The sequence below is a fragment of the Petromyzon marinus genome, chromosome 70 (genome assembly GCF_048934315.1).
Source record: "Petromyzon marinus isolate PM22_M1 ecotype Great Lakes invasive population chromosome 70, UKy_Petmar_22M1.pri1.0, whole genome shotgun sequence".
Lineage (NCBI taxonomy): Eukaryota > Metazoa > Chordata > Hyperoartia > Petromyzontiformes > Petromyzontidae > Petromyzon > Petromyzon marinus.
In genome coordinates, this window is record NC_133736.1 from 4,490,960 (window position 1) to 4,517,703 (window position 26,744).

Below are 26,744 nucleotides of genomic sequence, written 5' to 3' on the forward strand. Positions count from 1 at the left end.
CAGCAGCAGCAGCAGCAGCAGCAGCAGCAGCAGCAGCAGCAGCAGCAGCAGCAGCAGCAGCAGCAGCAGCAGCAGCAGCAGCAGCAGCAGCAGCAGCAGCAGCAGCAGCAGCAGCAGCAGCAGCAGCAGCAGCAGCAGCAGCAGCAGCAGCAGCAGCAGCAGCAGCAGCAGCAGCAGCAGCAGCAGCAGCAGCAGCAGCAGCAGCAGCAGCAGCAGCAGCAGCAGCAGCAGCAGCAGCAGCAGCAGCAGCAGCAGCAGCAGCAGCAGCAGCAGCAGCAGCAGCAGCAGCAGCAGCAGCAGCAGCAGCAGCAGCAGCAGCAGCAGCAGCAGCAGCAGCAGCAGCAGCAGCAGCAGCAGCAGCAGCAGCAGCAGCAGCAGCAGCAGCAGCAGCAGCAGCAGCAGCAGCAGCAGCAGCAGCAGCAGCAGCAGCAGCAGCAGCAGCAGCAGCAGCAGCAGCAGCAGCAGCAGCAGCAGCAGCAGCAGCAGCAGCAGCAGCAGCAGCAGCAGCAGCAGCAGCAGCAGCAGCAGCAGCAGCAGCAGCAGCAGCAGCAGCAGCAGCAGCAGCAGCAGCAGCAGCAGCAGCAGCAGCAGCAGCAGCAGCAGCAGCAGCAGCAGCAGCAGCAGCAGCAGCAGCAGCAGCAGCAGCAGCAGCAGCAGCAGCAGCAGCAGCAGCAGCAGCAGCAGCAGCAGCAGCAGCAGCAGCAGCAGCAGCAGCAGCAGCAGCAGCAGCAGCAGCAGCAGCAGCAGCAGCAGCAGCAGCAGCAGCAGCAGCAGCAGCAGCAGCAGCAGCAGCAGCAGCAGCAGCAGCAGCAGCAGCAGCAGCAGCAGCAGCAGCAGCAGCAGCAGCAGCAGCAGCAGCAGCAGCAGCAGCAGCAGCAGCAGCAGCAGCAGCAGCAGCAGCAGCAGCAGCAGCAGCAGCAGCAGCAGCAGCAGCAGCAGCAGCAGCAGCAGCAGCAGCAGCAGCAGCAGCAGCAGCAGCAGCAGCAGCAGCAGCAGCAGCAGCAGCAGCAGCAGCAGCAGCAGCAGCAGCAGCAGCAGCAGCAGCAGCAGCAGCAGCAGCAGCAGCAGCAGCAGCAGCAGCAGCAGCAGCAGCAGCAGCAGCAGCAGCAGCAGCAGCAGCAGCAGCAGCAGCAGCAGCAGCAGCAGCAGCAGCAGCAGCAGCAGCAGCAGCAGCAGCAGCAGCAGCAGCAGCAGCAGCAGCGCTCCCCCACGCAAAGAGAAAGGTCCCCCGTGTAGCCTTTAACAGGCTGTAGGGGCAAGTGCTGTTAGCGAGTAGCAGCAGCGCCTATACACAGACAAAGATCCCCCGTGTAGCCTCTAACAGGCTGTAGGGGCAAGTGCTGTTAGCGAGTAGCAGCAGCAGCACCTATACACAGACAAAGATCCCCCGTGTAGCCTCTAACAGGGCCGTAGGGGCAAGTGCTGTTAGCGAGTAGCAGCAGCACCTATACACAGACAAAGATCCCCCGTGTAGCCTCTAACAGGCTGTAGGGGCAAGTGCTGTTAGCGAGTAGCAGCAGCACCTATACACAGACAAAGATCCCCCGTGTAGCCTCTCACAGACAGTAGGGGCAAGTGCCGTTAGCGAGTAGCAGCAGCACCTATACACAGACAAAGATCCCCCGTGTAGCCTCTAACAGGCTGTAGGGGCAAGTGCTATTAGCGAGTAGCAGCAGCACCTATACACAGACAAAGATCCCCCGTGTAGCCTCTAACAGACTGTAGGAGCAAGTGCTGTTAGCGAGTAGCAGCAGCAGCGCCTAAACACAGACAAAGATCCCCCGTGTAGCCTCTAACAGACTGTAGGAGCAAGTGCTGTTAGCGAGCAGCAGCAGCACCTATACACAGACAAAGATTCCCCGTGTAGCTTCTCACAGACAGTAGGGGCAAGTGCCGTTAGCGAGTAGCAGCAGCACCTACACACAGACAAAGATCCCCCGTGTAGCCTCTAACAGGCTGTAGGGGCAAGTGCTGTTAGCGAGTAGCAGCAGCAGCACCTATACACAGACAAAGATCCCCCGTGTAGCCTCTAACAGGCTGTAGGGGCAAGTGCTGTTGGTAGCGAGTAGCAGCAGCAGCACCTATACACAGACAAAGATCCCCCGTGTAGCCTCTCACAGACAGTAGGGGCAAGTGCCGTTAGCGAGTAGCAGCAGCACCTATACACAGACAAAGGTCCCCCGTGTAGCCTCTAACAGGCTGTAGTGGCAAGTGCTGTTAGCGAGTAGCAGCAGCACCTATACACAGACAAAGATCCCCGTGTAGCCTCTAACAGACTGTAGGAGCAAGTGCTGTTAGCGAGCAGCAGCAGCACCTATACACAAAGATCCCCCGTGTAGCCTCTCACAGACAGTAGGGGCAAGTGCCGTTAGCGAGTAGCAGCAGCACCTACACACAGACAAAGATCCCCCGTGTAGCCTCTAACAGGGCCGTAGGGGCAAGTGCTGTTAGCGAGCAGCGCCTATGAAGGCTACCGGGCGCTGTGGCACACCCACAGAGTGGGGTGGCTGGCTACCAGCACCACGCCCGGCCGCCTCTGTCTCGCCGGTCGCGACGTCCATGACTCCGCACCGCACCAGGGCGGATCGATCCCAACGCCGAGCCCGAACCTAGCGGGAGGAGCCCGAGCGAGACGCGGGGGAGCGGGGCCGGCGGCGGCGACCGCTCGCACCTCTTGTAGGTGACCTTGAGGTCGCGCCACTCCAGGAAGCTGCTCATCTTGGGCTTGCGCGTGAGCACCGCCTGCACCAGCTCCTTCACCACCTTCTTCTTCTCACGGTCACCCAGCGCCACGTACCACTTCTGCAGACGCAGCTTGCCCTGGCGGCTGAACAGCAGCATGAACCGCATCTGCGCGCGGTGGTGGCGGAGAGATACGCGCGGAGATGCATGCATGCAGACAGATACATACAGACAGACACATACATACAGACAGACAGATACATACAGACGGACAGACACGTACATACATACAGACAGATACATACACACACACGTAGCTTGGCCTGGCAGGCTGAACAGCAGCATGAACCGCATCTGCGCTGTGGCAGAGAGATACGCGCGGAGATGCATGCATACAGACACATACAGAAAGATACATACAGACAGATACATACAGACGGACAGACACGTACATACATACAGACAGATACATACACACACACGTAGCTTGGCCTGGCAGGCTGAACAGCAGCATGAACCGCATCTGCGCAGTGGCGGAGAGATACGCGCGGGGGGATCGCATGCATGCAGATACATACAGAGAGATACATACATACATGCATACAGACACATACATACAGACAGACACATGCATACAGACACATGCATACAGACACATGCATACAGACAGACATACACATGCATACAGACAGATACATGCATACAGACATACACATGCATACAGATAGATACATACAGACAGATACATACATACAGACATACACATACACACATACAGACAGATACATACATACATACAGACATACATACATACATAGACAGACATGCATACAGACATGCATGCAGACAGATACATACATACATACAGACATGCATACAGACACAAACATACAGACAGACACATGCATACAGATACATGCATACAGACACGCATACAGACACATGCATACAGACACACACATGCATACAGACAGACATACACATGCATACAGACAGACATACACATGCATACAGACAGATACATGCATACAGACATACACATGCATACAGATAGATAGATACATACAGACATACACATACACACATACAGACAGATACATGCATACACATACATACAGATAGATACATGCATACAGATACATGCATACAGACAGATGCATACATACATGCATACAGACACATACATACAGATACATACATACGTACAGACATGCACATACATACAGACAGATACATACAGACAGATACATACATACATGCATACAGACACATACATACAGACACATACATACAGACATACACATACATACAGACAGATACATACAACCGCCATTCGCAACTAAGTGGCGGCGAGGTCACCACGACGCTTGTGCCAGGCCATGTGCACCTTGAGGCCACGTGAAGTGTCGAACGCCCGCTGGCAGGAGGTCACGGGGCAGACCCAGGTGCCACGGGTCGACTGACTGAGACGACCGAGATGACTGGGTGATGCACCACCTGTGCCCCCTACTGTGTCAACTTGCTGTGCTTTAGCCACCCGGCGCTCCGCTCATTGTTGTGAGCGTCGCTCCTCCGCCCTCCGTTGTTGTTGGAGGGCGACTGCCTCCAACTGCCCAGTAGCGGCGTCCTTCACGAGCCTCCTCCACAGAGGCCGATCTTGACACCGCTGGTACCGTTCATCGGCAAGTCCACTCAGCTCCACGTCCTCCCGTACCACATCACTCCATCTCTTCTCTAGCCTGTGCCGCGCCGTTTAGCCACCTCGATCCGGCCGAACAAAAGCTGTTTCGGCATGCGGTGGCTGGGCATGCGGGCTACATGACCCAGCCATCGCAGCCTTGCCTGCCGGAGGAGCTCACCGATGGGACCTTGCCCAGATCTTTCAAGGATTTGTGAGCTCCTCACACAATCCAGCCTGGTTAAACCCAGGATGGATCGTAGGCAGGCCAGCCTAAATGTTTCTAACCGGCGAAGATGTTCCATTAGGGGGGGTCCACGTTTCGCAAGCGTAGAGAAGGGAGGGGAATGACCGTGGCCGAGAAGACCTGAAGCTTAGTGCGGAGCGACAGACCAGGTAGCTTCCACACAGCGTTATGCAACCGATGAAAAGATATTGCCGCTCGACTGATTCGGAGTGAGACCTCTGCTGTTAAACTGGAGCCGGTCATAAGCACACTGCCCAGGTATGGGAAACTCTCCACTCGCTCCACAACTGCCCCATCACCCAGAGCCCAAACCTACTGATGGTATCATAGGCCTTGACCAGGTCAATAAAGCAGAGATGTAGGTCTTGTTGGAATTCCCTACACCTCTGCTGTAGCAGACGGACAGAAAATATGGCATCTGTGCAGGACCGCCCTTTCCTGAAACCGCATTGGGGCTCCGCAAGCCTCTTCTCAGCGTGCCTGGCAAGGCGATGTTGAATAATGCTTGCCAGGACCTTTGCCGGTACACTGAGGAGTGAGATGCCCCTGTAGTTGTTACAGTCTGTGCGGTCCCCCTTCTCAAAGATGGGGACCACCAGGGCATCCTTCCAATCCTGCGGATCCCGTCCAGTGGTCCAGACTGTTGTTATGATGTCATATAGGGCAGTCTGTGCACAAACGCCGCCCTCCCTCAGCATTTCGCCTGGGAGATCATCTCTGCCCGCTGCCTTTCCTGGTCTCAAGACTCCGGATCGCCTTCAGTACTTCCTCAACAGTCTTGTTGTAACAGCTCTCTTGCTGTGTTCATTCCTGGTTCCGCAATTCCACTGCTGGATTATATTTTCCGCCTGAGGACGACCACTTGTGTTGCGATCGAAACGTCGTGATATATTATTTTTTATTTTATTACTTTTTCTACCTACGTGACTTTACCGAAAGAACCAAAGAGTATAAAGATCATTAATTGCTTTAACGTGTCGTCCCCAACGCACCTCCGATTACCACGATTGGCTACGTACGGTGCGAAAGAAGTTCAACACATATATACACGTGAGTATGGGTCTCAGTGGGTCTCTGTGGGTCTCTATGGTGCTATGAGTCTCTGTGGGTCTCTGTGGGTCTCTATGGAGCTCTGAGTCTCTGGATCTGTGGGTCTCTATAGGTCTCTATGGGTCTCTGTGGGTCTCTATGGTGCTATGAGTCTCTGTGGGTCTCTGTGGGTCTCTATGGTGCTATGAGTCTCTATGGGTCTCTGTGGGTCTCTGTGGATCTCTGTGGGTCTCTACGGTACTATGAGTCTCTGGATCTCTATGGGTCTCTGTGGGTCTCTATGGTGCTATGAGTCTCTGTGGGTCTCTGTGGGTCTCTATGGTGCTATATGAGTCTCTGTGGGTCTCTATGGGTCTCAGTGGGTCTCTATGGTGCTATGAGTCTCTGTGGGTCTCTGTGGGTCTCAGTGGGTCTCTATGGTGCTATGAGTCTATGTGAGTCTCTGTGGGTCTCTATGGTGCTATGAGTCTCTGTGGGTCTCTGTGGGTCTCTATGGTGCTATGAGTCTCTGGATGTCTATGGGTCTCTGTGGGTCTTTGTGGGTCTCTGTGGGTCTTTGTGGGTCTCTATGGTGCTATGAGTCTCTGGATCTGTGGGTCTCTATGGGTCTCTATGGGTCTCAGTGGGTCTCTATGGTGCTATGAGTCTCTGTGGGTCTCTGTGGGTCTCTGTGGGTCTCTATGGTGCTATGAGTCTATGTGAGTCTCTGTGGGTCTCTATGGTGCTATGAGTCTCCAGATCTGTGGGTCGATGTGGGTCTCTATGGTGCTATGAGTCTCTGTGGGTCTCTATGGTGCTATGAGTCTCTGTGGGTCTCTATGGGTCTCTGTGGGTCTCTACGATGTCTATGGGTCTCACTTCTGATATTACGAAGCCAATGGGAGCTCTGAACTTTTAAATCATCAGGTCATGGGTTTGATCCCGACCCTGACGACGCCTGCTGCTGCTGTATATTTGGAGTTTGCGTGTCTCTCTCTCATCATCATCATCATCACAGTGGCTAGGAGATGTTGACTACCTCGCCTGGTATACAGGAGGTCGTGTGTTCGATCCCGACCCTGACGACGCCTGCTGCTGCTGCTGCATATCTGGAGTTTGCGTCTGTCTCCCTCTCCCTCTCTCCCACGTGGCGGCGAGGATTTTTCTCCGGGTCCTCCGGTTTTTTCCCCCCTCCGCATTGACAATCGACGTCACCAAACGCGCTTAAGGGACACTTAACTTCAACCAGGATTTGAAGCTTTCGTGACTGCACGACTCCCGTACTTTTTGGTTCTTTCGGTAAAGTCACGTAGGTATAAAATAATAATAATAGATCACGACGTTTCGATCGCAACACGAGCGACCGTCATCAGGTGAGACAACACCACAGCAAGGGGGGGAACTGCCGTGATTGTCCGAGCGACATTTAACTCATTTCGCTGCTACGGAATTTCCACACAACGGGCGACGTGGTCGAGCTATCTCCGCGCGTGCCAGCCACGGCCCGCCGAGTGAAAAAGAAACCGCACGGCCCGGCGGGCCTTAAACCTGGTCAAATACAGAAAAAGTAACATTTAAAAAAAACATTTAAAAAAAAAAAAACACGCTTTAACGTGCCGTACGAGTAATGGACGAACTTCGCGAAAGCTTCAAATCTAGAAAAAAAAAACTTGTTTCGTTGAGTCACGATACTTTGATAGTGTTGCCACAGTACGGGATTACTATTTCGAGCGGCGGTTCTTAATCTTTTCTCTGCAGCCTTTGTACCCCTTTGGTTCTCGATGGGCGAAAATAGGTAATATTTAAAAAACACTTTTTTTTTTTAAAACACGCTTTTATGAAATGTACTAGTAATGGCAGAACTCCACGACTCCAGGAAGTTGGCCCCGAAGCTTGGCCGCAACGTGAGGGGGCCCGTGGCGATCTACAGCCAACGTCAGTTGACCGTGGACAATCAGACCCAAGCCGAAACATTAACGTGTAAAAAAGATCGTTTAAAAATTTTCATTTTCATTTTTAATGATAGGCTATGGTATTGTCATCGGTATGACACAAGTATAACCGAGTTTGCAGTCGATACCACATTGGGAAGTGGGTTAACATTGAGTTGCAAGATTTGAGGATGCAACAACAGACAGACTGATCTTCTTTGGTTCTTTCGGTAAAGTCACGTAGAATGAGAATAAAATAATAAATTGATATTTTATTTGATTTTATCAATTTATTATTTTATTCTCATTCTACGTGGTGACTTTACCGAAAGAACCAAAGAAGATGAATCCTTGCAGTCACGAAAGCTTTAAATCGAAGTTTAACGGACAGACTGAGTTAATAAAAAGCGTGTAACAAAATTTGTTCTTAACAAGCGACATTTTAAATGCAGACGCCCATTCGCCTGTAGCTGCTAACCCCGTGCTCTCAATGTCCTGATAGCACCTCTTTGGCGTCGTCCTCTGGGTCTAACGCCGCTTGAGACCGGGCTCTAAAGAAAGCCGTCTCTGGCGTGGACCAAATCGGTTTCAAAGACAATGCGTCATCGTCACATACCGCCGAAGGACCCGTGTTGTGTTTCGATTTGAAGCTTTCGTGACTGCAAGGATTCATCTTCTTTGGTTCTTTCGGTAAAGTCACCACCACGTAGAATGAGAATAAAATAATAAAATAACACGATAAAATTCTCGCGACGTTTCGGCCACAACGCAAGCGGCCGTCTTCAGGTGAAAGGTACAAGAACTGTCGGGACGACAGAGCTTCAATTGAACAGAACTGTCATCCCGACAGTTCTGTACCTTTCACCTGAAGACGGCCGCTTGCGTTGTGGCCGAAACGTCGTGAGAATTTTATTGTGTCATTTTATTATTATTTTATTCTCAGTCGTGAGAATTTTATTGTGTTATTTTATTATTTTATTCTCATTCTACGTGACTTTAGCGAAAGAACCAAAGAACACGTGTGTTGTGTTTGCATGTTCACCGCAAGTTTGGTATTTTTTTTACATCTTAAACGCCCGTCTTATTGCCAGAAAGGGTGAAACCTATTCCATATATGCACATTCGTTAGTAATTAACCTGGCCCTGTAGGGCAACCTGGAGCCAGTCACAACTCTGCCCACAGATAAGGAGAGAGAACAGCCAACCAGTCACGCCCAGAGATAAGACGGTTTTGAATTACAGGCGATGGTTGCAAGGTATGTCTCCATCACACACACATATCACTTCATCACACATCACACACACACATCACACACACATCACTTCATCACACGCCCTGGGTCTCTCTCTGCCTGTCTGCCCGTCTCTCTTAGGGGGTTCACAATGGCCCTGTTGGCGATGCTGAGTCACAAGCACAGAGGGCATGGGTTCAAGCCCTGAGTCTAGGTCTCTCTCTCTGTCTTAGGGGGTTCACGATGGCCCTGTTGGCGATGCTGAGCCACAGCCACAGAGGGCATGGGTTCAAGCCCTGGGTCTGGGTCTCTCTCTGTCTTAGGGAGTTCACAATGGCCCTGTTGGAGACGCTGAGTCACAATCACAGAGGACATGGGTTCAAGCCCTGGGTTTAGGTCTCTCTCTCTGTCTTAGGGAGTTCACAATGGCCCTGTTGGTGATGCTGAGTCACAATCACAGAGGGCATGGGTTCAAGCCCTGGGTCTGAGTCTCTGTCTGTCTGTCTTAGGGAGTTCACAATGGCCCTGTCGGAGATGCTGAGTCACAATCACAGAGGACATGGGTTCAAGCCCTGGGTCTGAGTCTCTGTCTGTCTGTCTTAGGGGGTTCACGATGGCCGTGTCAGAGATGCTGAGTTAGCACCAGATGAGAACCTGGCTTTAAAAAACGACAAACTAAACGATGTTTTTTTTATCTTACCAGATGTGAGGACACACCGAGCTAAAATCTATTTTATTTCAGAAGCGACACTGGCCATCACAAATGATAGCTCGAACAAAGCACCTCATCACGTGGAAATGTCCAACAGCCAAATGCTCTTTAAGCCGTGGCGACGTCATTCTGAATGTGGAGGGAAAATCCGGAGGACCCGGAGAAAAATCCACTCGACCACGTCGAGAGAGAGGGAGAGAGACACGCAAACCCCAAACACAGAGCAAGGCCTCAGGATCGGGATCGAACCCACAAACTCCGCACACAGCAAAGTCAAAGATCCCCCGTGTAGCCTTAACAGACTGTTGGGGCAAGTGCTGTTAGCGGGCACCTATGAAGGCCGGCACGGTGGCACACGAATGGGGTGGGTGTCCAGCACCACGCCCGGCTGTATTACACTATACACCACTGCACTACACTATACACTACACTACCTATTTTTTCCTCCTGATGACGACCGCTTGCGTTGCGATCAAAAGGTCGTAGTTCTTTGTTATTTTCTTTGAACCTATCTACGTGACTTTACCGAAAGACCCAAAGAATACACTATACTACTTAACACTACACTATACACTACACTACTTAACACTACTATACACTACACTACTATACACTACACTACTCTACACTACTATACACTACACTATACACTACTTAACACTACTATACACTACACTACTATACACTATGCTACTATACACTACACTACTTTACACTACACTATTATACACTACACTACTATACACTGCACTACTATACACTACACTACTATACACTACACTACTTTACACTACACTACTATACACTATACACTACTATACACTACACTACTATACACTACACTATACACTACACTACACACTACTATACACTACACTATACACTACACCAGTGGTTCTTAACCTGCGGGGCATCTCGCTACCCCCTGGGGATGCGAGATGCCCTTTCTGGGGGTAGCGAGACATGGCTGGATTATTTTAGAAGGCAAATCATCGAAAACACAAATTAACCCACGGGCGGAGCGTCACGTGGCAACTTTGTTCCATCAAACTCTGCGTAGTCATTAACATTGTTACACTCTGTCTGTTGGTGTATCCTCAAATCTTGTAACTCAACGTTAACCCACTTCCCAATGCGGTATCGACTGCTAACTTGGTTATACTTATGTCATACTGATGACGTTACTATATTATATCATTGTTAAAAAAAATCTATATTTTTAAACATTATTTTTTATATGTTATGTTACGTCATGGGAAGCTTTGGGGCAACTTCCTGGAGTCGTGGAGTTCTGCCATTACGAGTACATTTCATAAAAGCGTGTTTTTAAAAAAAAAGTGTTTTTTAAATATTACTTATTTTCGCCCATTGAGAACCAAAGGGGTACAAAGGCTGCAGAAAAGATTAAGAACCGCCGCTCGAGATAGTAATCCCGTACTGTAGTAACGCTATTAAAGTATTATGATTCAACAAAACAAGTTTTTTTTTCTAGATTTGAAGCTTTCGTGACTGCAAGGATCCATACTCTTTGGTTCTATTTTGGTAAAGTCACGTAAAGGTATAAAACAACAAAAAATAGAAAAAACAAGTTTAAATCTCGCCGCGCGAGGCTTACCGGAGCCACGGGGCAAGTTCGTCAGAAGTTCATAGTTTAGTTCATTTATTTGGTAGAGCCCCTGTGAGCCATTCGGCTCTTGAATCGAGTGCAACCGCAACAAACAAAAAACACGAACAAGAAAAAGATCTTAAAGTGACTTTGTGTTGACTGTGCAAACAGAAAATACAGGGAAAAAAATATCAAAATATTCCTGAAATAGCACCGTACACCAACGCTGTGTGCAAAAATCCCAGTGGGATGCAAGTCAACAACAACAACAACAACCACAAGACAACTAAGATTAAGGCCATCAGTCTAACTCCGTGCTACAATAAACAAAAACATGGCCAAAACCAAAAAAAACTTTTCGAAATCACCAAAATAAAAGCCATAAATCCAATGTAACAGTGATCATAGGGACTGTGACCGAATTTTTTTACAATAAACTACATAAATAAATTATAACACCAAAATCTAGAGCCATATTTTACACCACTGAATAGCAGTGGCAGCTAAGGTTGTACAACTCCTCTAGAGCAGTTTTGAGTGAAGATCTCATAGGTAGTGATTCAAGTTGCAGTTTATTGGCAAAAGCATTCCAGACCCTGGGGGCATCAATAGCAAAGGCCCTTCCTCCAGTTTTTGTACGGCAATAGGGAATGTGAAGCTGGTAAATGAGCGAAGACCTGAGGTCAAATTTGTTTGTTCTTTGAAACAGAGAGGAGATCCAGTAGGTAGTCTGCGGAATTTTTTTGTAAGTACATCGTGAATAAATAAGATCTGGTGCAGAGGCGACCTGGGCCACAAATGATAGGCCAAATCAAGCGGCCCACCGGCGTCGTCATCAGCGTCACGTGGAGATGTATAGCAGCTGCCAAAGACTCTGAACGCCGGGAGAGTAGTCCCGAGTAACGACGGGATAGTGGCGGCTAATTGGACCGCGTCCGAGAAGGCCCCCTCGTCCACGGAGGAGATGGAGTGACGGAGTCGGATGGTGATCGGAGGCCCTCATGCAGCAGTGGATTGACCGTGGCTGATAACATTGACAAGACTGCGCCGCCACGGTAAACTATTTTTATTTTTATTTTATGCCAGGTGTAAGGCCCCACTGAGCCACTACGCAACTTCTTTTTCAGAAGCAATAGCTAGCCATCGTCAGCGTCGTGTGGACATTTATAGCAGCAGCCATAACGCTCTAAACGCCGTAGCGATGTCGATTTTAAACGTGGAGGGCGAAAACCGGAGGACCCGGAGAAAAATCCACGCGAGCACGGGGAGAGCGGTAGGTGTCGTCAGGGGTGTCGGGATCGAACCCACGACCTCCCGCGTACCAGGCGATGGAGTTGACATCGCACCAAATACAGGCGTCGTCAGGGGTGTCGGGATCGAACCCACGACCTCCGGCGTACCAGGCGAGGGAGTTGACATCTCACCAAATACTGGTGTCGTCAGGGGTGTCGGGATCGAACCCACAACCTCCTGCGTACCAGGCGAGGGAGTTGACATCTCACCAAATACAGGTGTCGTCAGGGGTGTCGGGATCGAACCCACGACCTCCTGCATACCAGGCGAGGGAGTTGACATCTCACCAAATACAGGCGTCGTCAGGGGTGTCGGGATCGAACCCACGACCTCCCGCGTACCAGGCGATGGAGTTGACATCGCACCAAATACAGGCGTCGTCAGGGGTGTCGGGATCGAACCCACGACCTCCCGCGTACCAGGCGATGGAGTTGACATCGCACCAAATACAGGTGTCGTCAGGGGTGTCGGGATCGAACCCACGACCTCCCGCGTACCAGGCGAGGGAGTTGACATCTCACCAAATACAGGTGTCGTCAGGGGTCGGGATCGAACCCACGACCTCCTGCATACCAGGCGAGGGAGTTGACATCTCACCAAATACAGGTGTCGTCAGGGGTGTCGGGATCGAACCCACAACCTCCTGTATACCAGGCGAGGGAGTTGACATCTCACCAAATACAGGCGTCTTCAGGGGTCGGGATCGAACCCACAACCTCCTGCATACCAGGCAAGGGAGTTGACATCTCACCAAATACAGGCACCGTCAGGGGTCGGAAACTGAACCCACGACCTCCTGCATACCAGGCGAGAGAGTTGACATCTCACCAAATACAGGTGTCGTCAGGGGTCGGGATCGAACCCACGACCTCCTGCGTACCAGGCGAGGGAGTTGACATCTCACCAAATACAGGCACTGTCAGGGTTGGGATCCAACCCACGACCTCCTGCATACCTGGCGAGGTAGCTAACATCTCCTAGCCACCGTGGGGAGATGGTATAACACCTCTAAGCTTGCGTTTCCACCACCATCATCATCATCATAAGCCATGGTCAATCCACTCCTGGATGAAGGGGGGCCCTCCAGTTGTTCCCCTCCACATTTAGGAATCAACATCAACCACTGGCAAAAACAAAACAAAAAAAAAGGACCGATTTCGTAGTCTTATTGATGCCATCAGCCACGGTCAATCTGCTGCTGGACGAAGGCCAGTCCCCCCCTCCCCCGTCGGGACGCCGTTCCATCCGTTCGTTTCACCATGGACTGCCGCTCGCCGAGACGCTCATCCTCGCTCTGGATAACTAAGGAAAAAAAAACCTCTTCCAAGTTTCACGCGAAAAGGAGGCTTTCGCGATCAATGTCACCCAAAATATAGCGTCAGGTCACGTCAATAAACAAACAAACGTCTTCTTTGGTTCTTTCGGTAAAGTCACCACCACGTAGGATGAGAACAAAAGAATAAAAATAAAACGGTTAAAATCCTCACGACGTTTCGGCCACAACGCAAGTGGCCTTCTTCAGGTGAAAGGGAGGAAAAAATAAAAACTGTCGGGGCTAACAGAGCTCCAATGAACGCCGCTAAGATTCGCAGCGTCTTTCGAGCTGGTTGAGAGAAGTGAGGCACCTTGACAAAGAGGGGGGGGGGGGTTTACATATCGAACAGGACAATTCAGCACTGAGACGGTTGTGTGAAAAACCTCAACGAGCGCCTCGTTGAACCCGCGAACCACCCGACGCAGCCAATTGGTGAGGAGCCTGTCACGCGGCCAATTCGTTACTGGCACGGCACTGGACCGGTTGCGTTGTGTCGGGCAAATCCGCAGCGTTTTGCCATCGGAACACCGTCACGCGTCGCCAGTAACAAGCGGTATCGTCAGGGCGGACGGCCACATTAGCGGGGAAATCCTCCCGATTCGTTCCTCGAATCGAGGGGGCAGATGTGATGGCGTCGCTTGCGAGCTCTTCTTGTGCGTGGTGGTGGTGGTGGTGGAATTAATCTATATATGAATAAAAAAGGGAAATCTGTGAATGTGCGCGTCCGTTCGAAATGTTGCGCGTACTTCCCGAACATGCGACAAACTTGAAATGTGCCATGTGGGTAGCGTCCAGGCTGTGCACAATGCAAAAAAAGTATTAAAAATAGACGTTTTGCATTTTGGATGCATGCAATATTTCGCAAAGGCAAGTGAGCGGTGACGTCACGTCCGTGATGTCACCCGCATGCAACAGCAGCAGCAGCGTCACGAGGTGTGCCTGCTGACGTCACGCATCCCCCCACATCCCCCCACACCCCCGACACCTTCCGCCTAGGCCGTCCGTTACTCCAGGGCAAGAATTCAAGCGGCGGGCAAAGCCGGGCAGTCAAACTAGTGAATGTATTCTGAAGTACAATGGGCATCCATCGCCGGTTGGGTTATTCAAAATGATTATACTGGTAGGAACAAAGACTGTAAAACTGAGTGCACCAAGCCTGCAATAGATTAATGCGTCCGTCCGTCCGTCCGTCGGTCCGTCCGTCGGTCCGTCGGTCCGTCCCCTTTCAGCGCTTTAACGAAGTGAAATCTCGTGCTGTTGGGGTGTGTGTAAAAAAAAATCAGCCAATGGACAGCGCAGACGACTTGATACCACGTCCTATTGCACCCAACGTTTGCAAGCGGCAGCAGCGTCGTCAAATTGCGAAAAAATTCCAACGCTCCTCACCGGCCCACCCTGCGGGGGGGGGCCTGTTTGTAATCGCCGCGCATCGCCCTTCTGCCTCCCGGCGTTTGCGCGCGATAAAATGGCACTGCCCGTCGTCGTCCGCCCGTCCGCGTCCGCGTCCGCGTCCGCGTCCGCGTCCGCGTCCGCGTCCGAGTAATCGCCAAACCCCACCGCGAGGTTTTGAACCGCGTGGAACGCTTTGGGCGCGTGCTTGGCGCAACTTTAGCGGAACGGACGGAGTGAAGGTCCACGGCACCGCGGGTCTCCGCGGGCAATATTCCGCGCGGCAAAAAAGGGTGTTTTGGTTTGGATCGCGTCAAGTGTGAAGCGTTGTGCCGTAAACCCCCTCCACCGCCCAACACGGCCAACCGGCTAAGGGATTTGTCACAAAAACAAAATGCCTATTGGTTACTAGTGTGGTGTAGAGTAGTGTAGTGTATAGTGTAGTGTATAGTGTAGTGTATAGTGGTGTAGTGTATAGTAGTGGAGTGTATAGTGTATAGTGTAGTGTATAGTGTAGTGTATAGTAGTGTAGTGTATAGTGTAATGTATAGTGTAGTGTATAGTAGTGTAGTGTATAGTGGTGTAGTGTATAGTAGTGGAGTGTATAGTGATGTGTATAATAGTGTATAGTAGTGTAGTGTATAATAGTGGTGCATAATAGTGTAGTGTATAGTGTAGTGTAAAGTAGTGTAGTGTATAGTGTAGTGTATAATAGTGTATAGTAGTGTAGCGTATAGTAGTGTAGTGTATAGTAGTGGAGTGTATAGTAGTGGAGTGTATAGTGTAGTGTATAGTAGTGTAGTGTATAGTAGTGTAGTGTATAGTGTATAATAGTGTAGTGTATAGTGTAGTGTATAGTAGTGTAGTGCATAGCAGTGTATAATAGTGTAGTGAAAAATAGTGTAGTGTATAGTAGTGTAGTGTATAGTAGTGCAGTGTATAGTGTAGTGTATAGTAGTGTAGTGTATAGTGGTGTAGTGTATAGTGGTGTAGTGTATAGTAGTGTAGTGTATAGTAGTGTAGTGTATAGTAGTGTATAGTGTATAATAGTGTAGTGTATAGTGTGGTGTATAGTAGTGTAGTGTATAGTGTAGTGTATAGTGTAGTGTATAGTAGTGTAGTGTATAGTGTAGTGTATAGTGTAGCATATAGTAGTGTAGTGTATAGTGTGGTGTATAGTAGTGTAGTGTATAATGTAGTGTATAGTGTAGTGTATAGTAGTGTAGTGTATAGTGTAGTATATAGTGTAGTGTATAGTGTAGTATATAGTAGTGTATAGTGTGGTGTATAGTAGTGTATAGTGTAGTGTATAGTGTGGTGTATAGTAGTGTAGTGTATAGTGTAGTGTATAGTGTAGTGTATAGTAGTGTAGTGTATAGTAGTGTAGTGTATAGTGTAATGTATAGTGTAGTGTATAGTAGTGTAGTGTATAGTGGTGTAGTGTATAGTAGTGGAGTGTATAGTGATGTGTATAATAGTGTATAGTAGTGTAGTGTATAATAGTGTAGTGTATAATAGTGGTGCATAATAGTGTAGTGTATAGTGTAGTGTAAAGTAGTGTAGTGTATAGTGTAGTGTATAATAGTGTATAGTAGTGTAGCGTATAGTAGTGTAGTGTATAGTAGTGGAGTGTATAGTAGTGGAGTGTATAGTGTAGTGTATAGTAGTGTAGTGTATAGTAGTGTAGTGTATAGTAGTGTAGTGTATAGTGTATAATAGTGTAGTGTATAGTGTAGTGTATAGTAGTGTAGTGCATAGCAGTGTATAATAGTGTAGTGAAAAATAGTGTAGTGTATAGTAGTGTAGTGTATAGTAGTGCAGTGTATAGTGTATAGTAGTGTAGTGTATAGTGGTGTAGTGTATAGTGGTGTAGTGTATAGTAGTGTAGTGTTTTAGTAGTGTAGTGTATAGTAGTGTATAGTGTATAATAGTGTAGTGTATAGTGTGGTGTATAGTAGTGTAGTGTATAGTGTAGTGTATAGTGTAGTGTATAGTAGTGTAGTGTATAGTGTAGTGTATAGTGTAGTGTATAGTGTAGCATATAGTAGTGTAGTGTATAGTGTGGTGTATAGTAGTGTAGTGTATAATGTAGTGTATAGTGTAGTGTATAGTGTAGTGTATAGTGTAGTATATAGTGTAGTGTATAGTGTAGTATATAGTAGTGTATAGTGTGGTGTATAGTAGTGTATAGTGTAGTGTATAGTGTGGTGTATAGTAGTGTAGTGTATAGTGTAGTGTATAGTGTAGTGTATAGTAGTGTAGTGTATAGTGTATAATAGTGTAGTGTATAGTGTAGTGTATAGTAGTGTAGTGCATAGCAGTGTATAATAGTGTAGTGAAAAATAGTGTAGTGTATAGTAGTGTAGTGTATAGTAGTGCAGTGTATAGTGTAGTGTATAGTAGTGTAGTGTATAGTGGTGTAGTGTATAGTGGTGTAGTGTATAGTAGTGTAGCGTATAGTAGTGTAGTGTATAGTAGTGTATAGTGTATAATAGTGTAGTGTATAGTGTGGTGTATAGTAGTGTAGTGTATAGTGTAGTGTATAGTGTAGTGTATAGTAGTGTAGTGTATAGTGTAGTGTATAGTGTAGTTTATAGTGTAGCATATAGTAGTGTAGTGTATAGTGTGGTGTATAGTAGTGTAGTGTATAATGTAGTGTATAGTGTAGTGTATAGTAGTGTAGTGTATAGTGTAGTATATAGTGTAGTGTATAATGTAGGATATAGTAGTGTATAGTGTGGTGTATAGTAGTGTATAGTGTAGTGTATAGTGTGGTGTATAGTAGTGTATAGTGTAGTGTATAGTGTAGTGTATAGTGTGGTGTATAGTAGTGTAGTGTATAGTGTAGTGTATAGTGTAGTGTATAGTGTAGTATATAGTGTGGTGTATAGTGTAGTGTATAGTGTAGTGTTTAGTGTAGTGTATAGTGCAGTGTATAGTAGTGTAGTGTATAGTAGTGTAGTGTATAGTGTAGTGTATAGTAGTGTAGTGTATAGTGTAGTGTATAGTGTAATGTATCGTAGTGTAGTGTATAGTGTGGTGTATAGTAGTGTAGTGTATAGTGTGGTGTATAGTAGTGTCGTGTATAGTGTAGTGTATAGTGTAGTGTATAGTGTGGTGTATAGTGTAGTGTATAGTAGTGTATAGTGTAGGGTATAGTAGTGTATAGTGTAGTGTATAGTAGTGTATAGTATAGTGTATAGTAGTGTATAGTGTAGTGTATAGTGTTGTGTATAGTGTAGTGTATAGTGTAGTGTATAGTGTAGTGTATAGTGTGGTGTATAGTGTAGTGTATAGTGTAGTGTATAGTAGTGTATAGTGTAGTGTATAGTAGTGTATAGTGTAGTGTATAGTAGTGTATAGTGTAGTGTATAGTGTAGTGTATAGTGTAGTGTATAGTGGTGTAGTGTATAGTGTAGTGTATAGTGTAGTGTATAGTGTAGTGTATGGTGTAGTGTATAGTGTAGTGTATAGTGGTGTAGTGTATAGTGTAGTGCATAGTGGTGTATAGTAGTGTATAGTGTAGTGTATAGTAGTGTATAGTGTAGTGTATAGTGTAGTGTATAGTGTTGTGTATAGTGTATAGTGTGGTGTATAGTGTGGTGTATAGTGTAGTGTATAGTGTAGTGTATAGTAGTGTATAGTGTAGTGTATAGTGTAGTGTATAGTAGTGTATAGTGTAGTGTATAGTGTAGTGTATAGTGTAGTGTATAGTAGTGTATAGTGTAGTGTATAGTAGTGTATAGTGTAGTGTATAGTGTAGCGTACTACTTCAGCCCAACGGTTTGTTGGAGAGTAAATACTCAAATTGGAACAGACTGCCGGGGCAAGTGCTGTTAGCGAGTAGCAGCAGCACCTATGCACAGACAAAGATCCCCCGTGTAGCCTCTAACAGGCTGTAGGGGCAAGTGCAGTTAGCGAGCAGCAGCAGCACCTATGCACAGACAAAGATCCCCCGTGTAGCCTCTAACAGACTGTAGGGGCAAGTGCTGTTAGCGAGTAGCAGCAGCACCTATACACAGACAAAGATCCCCCGTGTAGCCTCTAACAGGCTGTAGGGGCAAGTGCTGTTAGCGAGTAGCAGCAGCGCCTATACACAGACAAAGATCCCCCGTGTAGCCTCTAACAGGATGTAGGGGCAAGTGCTGTTAGCGAGTAGCAGCAGCACCTATGCACAGACAAAGATCCCCCGTGTAGCCTCTAACAGGCTGTAGCGGCAAGTGCAGATAGCGAGCAGCAGCAGCACCTATGCACAGACAAAGATCCCCCGTGTAGCCTCTAACAGACTGTAGGGGCAAGTGCTGTTAGCGAGTAGCAGCAGCACCTATACACAGACAAAGATCCCCCGTGTAGCCTCTAACAGGCTGTAGGGGCAAGTGCTGTTAGCGAGTAGCAGCAGCACCTATACACAGACAAAGATCCCCCGTGTAGCCTCTAACAGGCTGTAGGGGCAAGTGCTGTTAGCAAGTAGCAGCAGCACCTATACACAAAGATCCCCCGTGTAGCCTCTAACAGGCTGTAGGGGCAAGTGCTGTTAGTGAGTAGCAGCAGCAGCACCTATACACAGACAAAGATCCCCCGTGTAGCCTCTAACAGGCTGTAGGGGCAAGTGCTGTTAGCGAGTAGCAGCAGCACCTATAGACAGACAAAGATCCCCCGTGTAGCCTCTAACAGGCTGTAGAGGCAAGTGCTGTTAGCGAGCAGCAGCAGCACCTATACACAGACAAAGATCCCCCGTGTAGCCTCTAACAGGCTGTAGGGGCAAGTGCTGTTAGCGAGTAGCAGCACCTATACACAGACAAAGATCCCCCATGTAGCCTCTAACAGGCTGTAGGGGCAAGTGCTGTTAGCGAGCAGCGCCTATGAAGGCTACCGGCGCTGTGGCACACGCCCGGCCGCCTTTGTCTCTCCCCCAGTGGCTGATGTTCACTGCCACACACCACAGAACCAGGTGACTCATTTGAGGCCGAGTCGACCTAGGGGGAGAGGCCCTGGCCGTGAGCGGGAATCGAAATTCGGGTGGCCCGGGGTTCGTAGCGTAGCGCGGCGCTGCGCTAACCGCAGCGCCACCGCTCCTAAACACAACCACCACAACGACCGATCTCTAGTTATCGCTAATTAAATTTCGATTTAAAGCTTTCGCGACTGCAAGGATTCATCGTCTTTGGTTCTTTCGGTAAAGTCACCACGTAGAATATTATTGCGTTATTTTATATTATCAATTTATTATTTTACTCTCATTCTACGTGACTTTACCGAAATAACCAAATAAGATATCGCTAATTACTCGCAGCGAGTTTTGACGTTACTTAAAACGAAATAGAGAGACGCGTCGAGTGTTTATATAGGCAGATAGACGAGAGAGTATATGAAGGGGGAACTAATCCATTCAACAATAAGACACGGACACAGTTTATAGAGTTGAACGCGATGCTAAATCAACTTAGAACGCTCTTAACGCCTTTAAAAGGCACCACGTAACACACAACAAAAACATTTTTTTGTAATAAACGAACAACAGAACGGCGTTGTTGCGCGCACAACAATTCCCGTCGATCTTCGTTTGTGTCGTTATATTCCTTTGAAAATCACCTCAGCGATGTTAAGAGGAAGTGGGAATTTTTTTTAAAAAAAATTGTACCTAGAGCTGTTCCTAGGCCTCAAAATTCGCTCACTAAACACCGCCGCTTAAAGCACTCACCATTGTCGATACTTGCCAGCGATTGTTGTTTACCCCTCTCCCCCACCCCTCTCCCACTCCAAACAACAAACAAACAATTGTTGTTGCTGTTCCGTTCGTCGCTTTTGTAATCACAATAAAATCATCGTTTTGACGTTGAGCGATTCGCGCTAGACGCCTTCAGAATGAGTCGGGGGGGGGAGGGGCGTGGAAAGGGGAGGGGCGTGGAAGGGGGGAGGGGCGTGGAAGGGGGGAGGGGCGTGGAAGGGGGAGGGGCGTGGCGGGGGGCGTGACGGGGGGAGGGGCGTGGGGGGTGAATTTTGCTCTCGACCGCCACCAATTGGCGGGAAGAAGCACGCGGATATTGGAGGCAACTTTAACGCGGTTTTTTTAAAAGAAAAATATTATCCAATTAATTATTTAATTAAAACTATACAATTCATTATTATCTCAGGTTTTCTTTTTTTAAAGAAAAATATACAATTCATTATTATCTCAGGTTTTTTTTGAAATTAAAATATACAATTCATTATTATCTCAGGTTTTAATAAAAGTACAATTAATTATTATCTCAGTTTTTTGTTAAATAAAAAGTATTCAATTAATTATTATCTCAGGTTTTTTTTAAATAAAAATATGCAATTAATTATTATCTCAGATTTTTTTTTGATATATAAAAATATACAATTATTACCTTAGTTTTTTTAAAAAGAAAAATATGCGATAAATTACCTCAGGTTTTTATATTTAAGCAAAAAAATACTATAAATTACCTCAGGTTTTTTATTCTTAAATAAAAATATGCAATAAATTACCTCAGTTTTTTTATCCGATAAATTACCTCAGGATTTTTTTAAAAGAAAAATATGCAATAAATTATTAACTCAGGTGTTTTTTAAAGAAAAAAATACAATAAATTATGACCTCAGGTTTTTTTTTAAACCTCATTAATATGCGTGAAGACAAAAAATAATTTGAACAAAGAAAAATCCCACGCGCTTAATTTAGCGATTATCATACCCGGGCAATGATTGTGTTGAGTAATTAATGATTATTATTATAGCGAGCAATTGTTGTGTTGAGTGATTAAGTGTGATTATTATAGCGAGCAATAGTTTTGTTGAGTTATTAATGTGTGATTATATAGTGATCAATAGTTGTGTTGAGTGATTAAGTGTGATTATTATAGCGATCAATAGTTGTGTTGAGTTATTAATGTGATTATTATTATAGCGATCAATAGTTGTGTTGATTGATTGTGTGATTATTATTATAGCGATCAATAATTGTGTTGATTGATTAATGTGATTATTATAGCGATCAATAGTTGTGTTGAGTTATTAATGTGATTATTATTATAGCGATCAATAGTTGTGTTGAGTGATTAATGTGTGATTATTATTATAGCGATCAAGAGTTGTGTTGAGTTATTAATGTGATTATTATAGCGATCAATAGTTGTGTTGAGTGATTAATGTGATTATTATAGCGATAATAGTTGTGTGAGTGATTAGTGTGATTATTATTATAGCGATCAATAGTTGTGTTGAGTGATTAATGTGTGATTATTATAGCGATCAATAGTTGTGTTGAGTTATTAATGTGATTATTATAGCGATCAATAGTTGTGTTGAGTGATTAATGTGATTATTATTATAGCGATCAATAACTGTGTTGAGTGATTAATGTGTGATTATTATTATAGCGATCAATAGTTGTGTTGAGTGATTAATGTGATTATTATTACAGCGATCAATAGTTGTGTTGAGTGATGAATGTGTGATTATTATTATAGCGATCAATAGTTGTGTTGAGTGATTAAGTGTGATTATTATTATAGCGATCAATAATTATGTTGAGTGATTAAGTGTCATTATTGTTATAGCGATCAATAATTGTGTTGAGTTATGAATATGATCATTATTATAGCGATCAATAGTTGTGTTGAGTGATTAATGTGATTATTAGAGCGATCAATAGTTGTGTTGAGTGATTAATGTGATTATTATTATAGCGATCAATAGTTGTGTTGAGTTATTAATGTGTGATTATTAATATAGCGATCAAAAGTTGTGTTGAATGATTTAGTGTGATTATTATTATAGCGATCAATAGTTGTGTTGAGTTATTAATGTGATCATTATTATAGCGATCAATAGTTGTGTTGAGTGATTAAGTGTGATTATTATTATAGCAATCAAAAGTTGTGTTGAGTGATTCAGTGTGATTATTATTATTATAGCGATCAATAGTTGTGTTGAGTTATTAATGTGATTATTATTATTATTATAGCGATCAATAGGTGTGTTGAGTTATTAATGTGATTATTACAGCGATCAATAGTTGTGTTGAGTGATTAATGTGATTATTATTATAGCGATCAATAGCTGTGTTGAGTGATTAATGTGTGATTATTATAGCGATCAATAGTTGTGTTGAGTGATCAATGTGATTATTATTATTACAGCGATCAATAGTTGTGTTGAGTGATGAATGTGTGATTATTATTATAGCGATCAATAGTTGTGTTGAGTGATTAAGTGTAATTATTATAGCGATCAATAATTGTGTTGAGTTATTAATGTGATCATTATTATAGCGATCAATAGGTGTGTTGAGTTATTAATGTGATTATTATAGCGATCAATAGTTGTGTTGAGTGATTAATGTGTGATTATTATTATAGCGATCAATAGTTGTGTTGAGTGATTAAGTGTGATTATTATTATAGCGATCAATAGTTGTGTTGAGTGATTAAGTGTGATTATTATAGCGATCAATAATTATGTTGAGTGATTAAGTGTAATTATTATTATAGCGATCAATAATTGTGTTGAGTTATTTATGTGATCATTATTATAGCGATCAATAGTTGTGTTGAGTGATTAATGTGTGATTATTATAGCGATCAATAGTTGTGTTGAGTGATTAATGTGATCATTATTATAGCGATCAATAGTTGTGTTGAGTGATTAATGTGATTATTATTATAGCGATCAATAATTATGTTGAGTGATTAATGTGATCATTATTATAGCGATCAATAGTTGTGTTGAGTGATTAATGTGATTATTATAGCGATCAATAGTTGTGTTGAGTGATTAAGTGTGATTATTATTATAGCGATCAATAGTTGTGTTGAGTTATTAATGTGATTATTATAGCGATCAATAGTTGTGTTGATTGATTAATATGTGATTATTATAACGATCAATAGTTATGTTGAGTGATTAATGTGATTATAATAGCGATCAATCATTGTGTTGATTAAGTGTGATTATTATTATAACGAGCAATAGTTGTGTTGATTGATTAATGTGATTATTATAGCGATCAATAGTTGTGTTGAGTGATTAAGTGTGATTATTATAGCGATCAATAGTTGTGTTGAGTTATTAATGTGATTGTTATAGCGATCAATAGTTGTGTTGATTGATTAATGTGTGATTATTTTAGTGATCAATAGTTATGTTGAGTGATTAATGTGATTATAATAGCGATCAATCGTTGTGTTAATTGATTAAGTGTGATTATTATTATAGCGATCAATAGTTGTGTTGATTAATTAATGTGATTAGTATTGCGATCAATAGTTGTGTTGAGTGTTTAAGTGTGATTATTATTGTGATCAATAGTTGTCCTGAGTTATTAATGTGATTATTATATCGATCAATAGTTGTGTTGATTGATTAATGTGATTATTATTATAGCGATCAATAGTTGTGTTGAGTGATTAATGTGATTATTATAGTGATCAATAGTTGTGTTGAGTTCTTAATGTGTGATTCTTATTATAGCGATCAATAGTTGTGTTGATTGATTAATGTGATTATTATAGCGATCAATAATTGTGTTGAGTTATTAACGTGTGATTATTATAGCGATCAATAGTTGTGTTGATTGATTAATGTAATTATTATAGTGATCAATAGTTGTGGTGAGTGATTAAGTGTGATTATTATAGCGATCAATAGTTGTGTTGAGTGATTAAGTGTGATTATTAATATAGCGATCAATAGTTGTGTTGAGTGATTAATGTGTGATTATTATTATAGCGATCAATAGTTGTGTTGAGTGATTAAGTGTGATTATTATCATAGCGATCAATAATTGTGTTTAGTGATTAATGTGATTATTATTATAGCGATCAATAATTGTGTTTAGTTATTAACGTGTGATTATTCTTAGCTCTTTCTGTAAAGTCACGTTGAAGGGAAACGTCGTGAGAATTTTTATTGTTTTATATATTTGTTTTATTATTTTATTGTTTCCCTTCAACGTTACTTTACCGAAAGAGCTAAGAATATGAATCACTGAATTTCAAAATGGAAATGTTTTTTTTTGGTGGGGGGTGCAGAGCTTTGTGACGTCATATTTGAGGGGGGGGGGGTAGGTCTGACTTTTTGTGACGCTGTGTGACGAGGGGGTGGGGGTGGGGGGGGTAAAAAAATCATCCAAAATCGCGTGACGTCATTCATGGACGTGACGACGACGATGACGATGAGCCGCTGCTATGTTGAGCAGCTATCATCTGTGATGGCCACGTGGTCGCCTCTGAAATAAAATAGCTACGTAGCTCAGCGAGGCCTCACATCTGGTCAAATAACAAACAAACAAACAAACAAAAAAACACATACATCGTTCAGTTCAGGGGGGTCGGGCAAATGTTTTTGACTCGCCGGCCACGGTGGGTTCTAAAATTTGACAGAGGGGCCGGGCCATGGAACGGATGGACGGAGTGTTTGCGTGGACTAATAATAAATGACGTGTTAAAAAATCATCTACGTGAAAAGGATTTGGCCTTTAACAGGCGGCAAAGCATTTATTTGCAAGGCGATTTAACGAATTGCACGGACGTAGGGGCCTATACACCACACTGCCGGTCAAAGTGCGCCATCTAGTGGGGAAACAGGGGCATTACAAGAGAGAGGTAAAATTTAATTTAATATAATAATAATATTTGGACAACATATAGAAATAGGTTTTACCCTTTTAACTGGCACAAAATACTGACACCTTTATTCAAGGCATCGTGTTTGCAATAACCACAACACAAGCAGTCAAAATGCAAACAAAAAAGACAACTCTGATAATAATATTGGCACTGTCCTTGAATTTGATTGGTCCACACCCGATACGGCTTTTCTTAGAGCCCTTAGTCTCCATTGGTGTTGGACCAGAAGACGCCAAAAGGCGTACAACTCAAAAATAGCGCACTATCAGAGTATTGAGGGCTCGGGGTGAGCATTTACATTATGAGACCTCCTTTGCCAGTAACAAGATATAGGAATAGGTTTTACCCTTTTAACTGGCACAAAAACTGACACCTTTATTCAAGGCATCGTGTTTGCAATAACCACAACACAAGCAGTCAAAATGCAAACAAAAAAGACAACTCTGATAATAATATTGGCACTGTCCTTGAATTTGATTGGTCCACACCCGATACGGCTTTTCTTAGAGCCCTTAGTCTCCATTGGTGTTGGACCAGAAGACGCCAAAAGGCGTACAACTCAAAAATAGCGCACTATCAGAGTATTGAGGGCTCGGGGTGAGCATTTACATTATGAGACCTCCTTTGCCAGTAACAAGATATAGGAATAGGTTTTACCCTTTTTAACTGGCACAAAAACTGACACCTTTATTCAAGGCATCATGTCTGCAATAACCACAACACAAGCAGTCAAAATGCAAACAAAAAAAGACAACTCTGATATAATATTGGCACTGTCCTTGAATTTGATTGGTCCACACCCGAGACAGCTTTCTTTAGAGCCCTTAAGTCTCCATTGGTGTTGGACCAGAAAACGCCAAAAGGCGTACAACTCAAAAACAGCGCACTATCAGAGTATTGAGGGCTCGGGGTGAGCATTTACATTATGAGACCTCCTTTGCCAGTAACAAGATATAGGAATAGGTTTTACCCTTTTTAACTGGCACAAAACTGACA

The 26,744-nt window shown here is 44.9% G+C and overlaps 1 protein-coding gene across 2 annotated transcripts in view; it reads right to left on the bottom strand.

The window, feature by feature from the left end:
* The window catches only part of LOC116937384 (AP-1 complex subunit sigma-2), a 129,168-nt gene extending 108,154 nt beyond the window's left edge, over nt 1–21,014 (bottom strand). For both annotated transcript variants that reach the window (XM_032944461.2, XM_032944462.2), the window contains exons 1-2: nt 20,816–21,014; nt 2,672–2,850 (exon numbers count right to left, since the gene is read on the bottom strand). In XM_032944461.2, the coding sequence (XP_032800352.1) occupies nt 2,672–2,850; nt 20,816–20,818 (182 nt within the window). In that variant the 5' untranslated portion in view covers nt 20,819–21,014. The remainder of the gene's footprint in view (nt 1–2,671; nt 2,851–20,815) is intronic.
* Nucleotides 21,015–26,744: the final 5,730 nt, after the last annotated feature.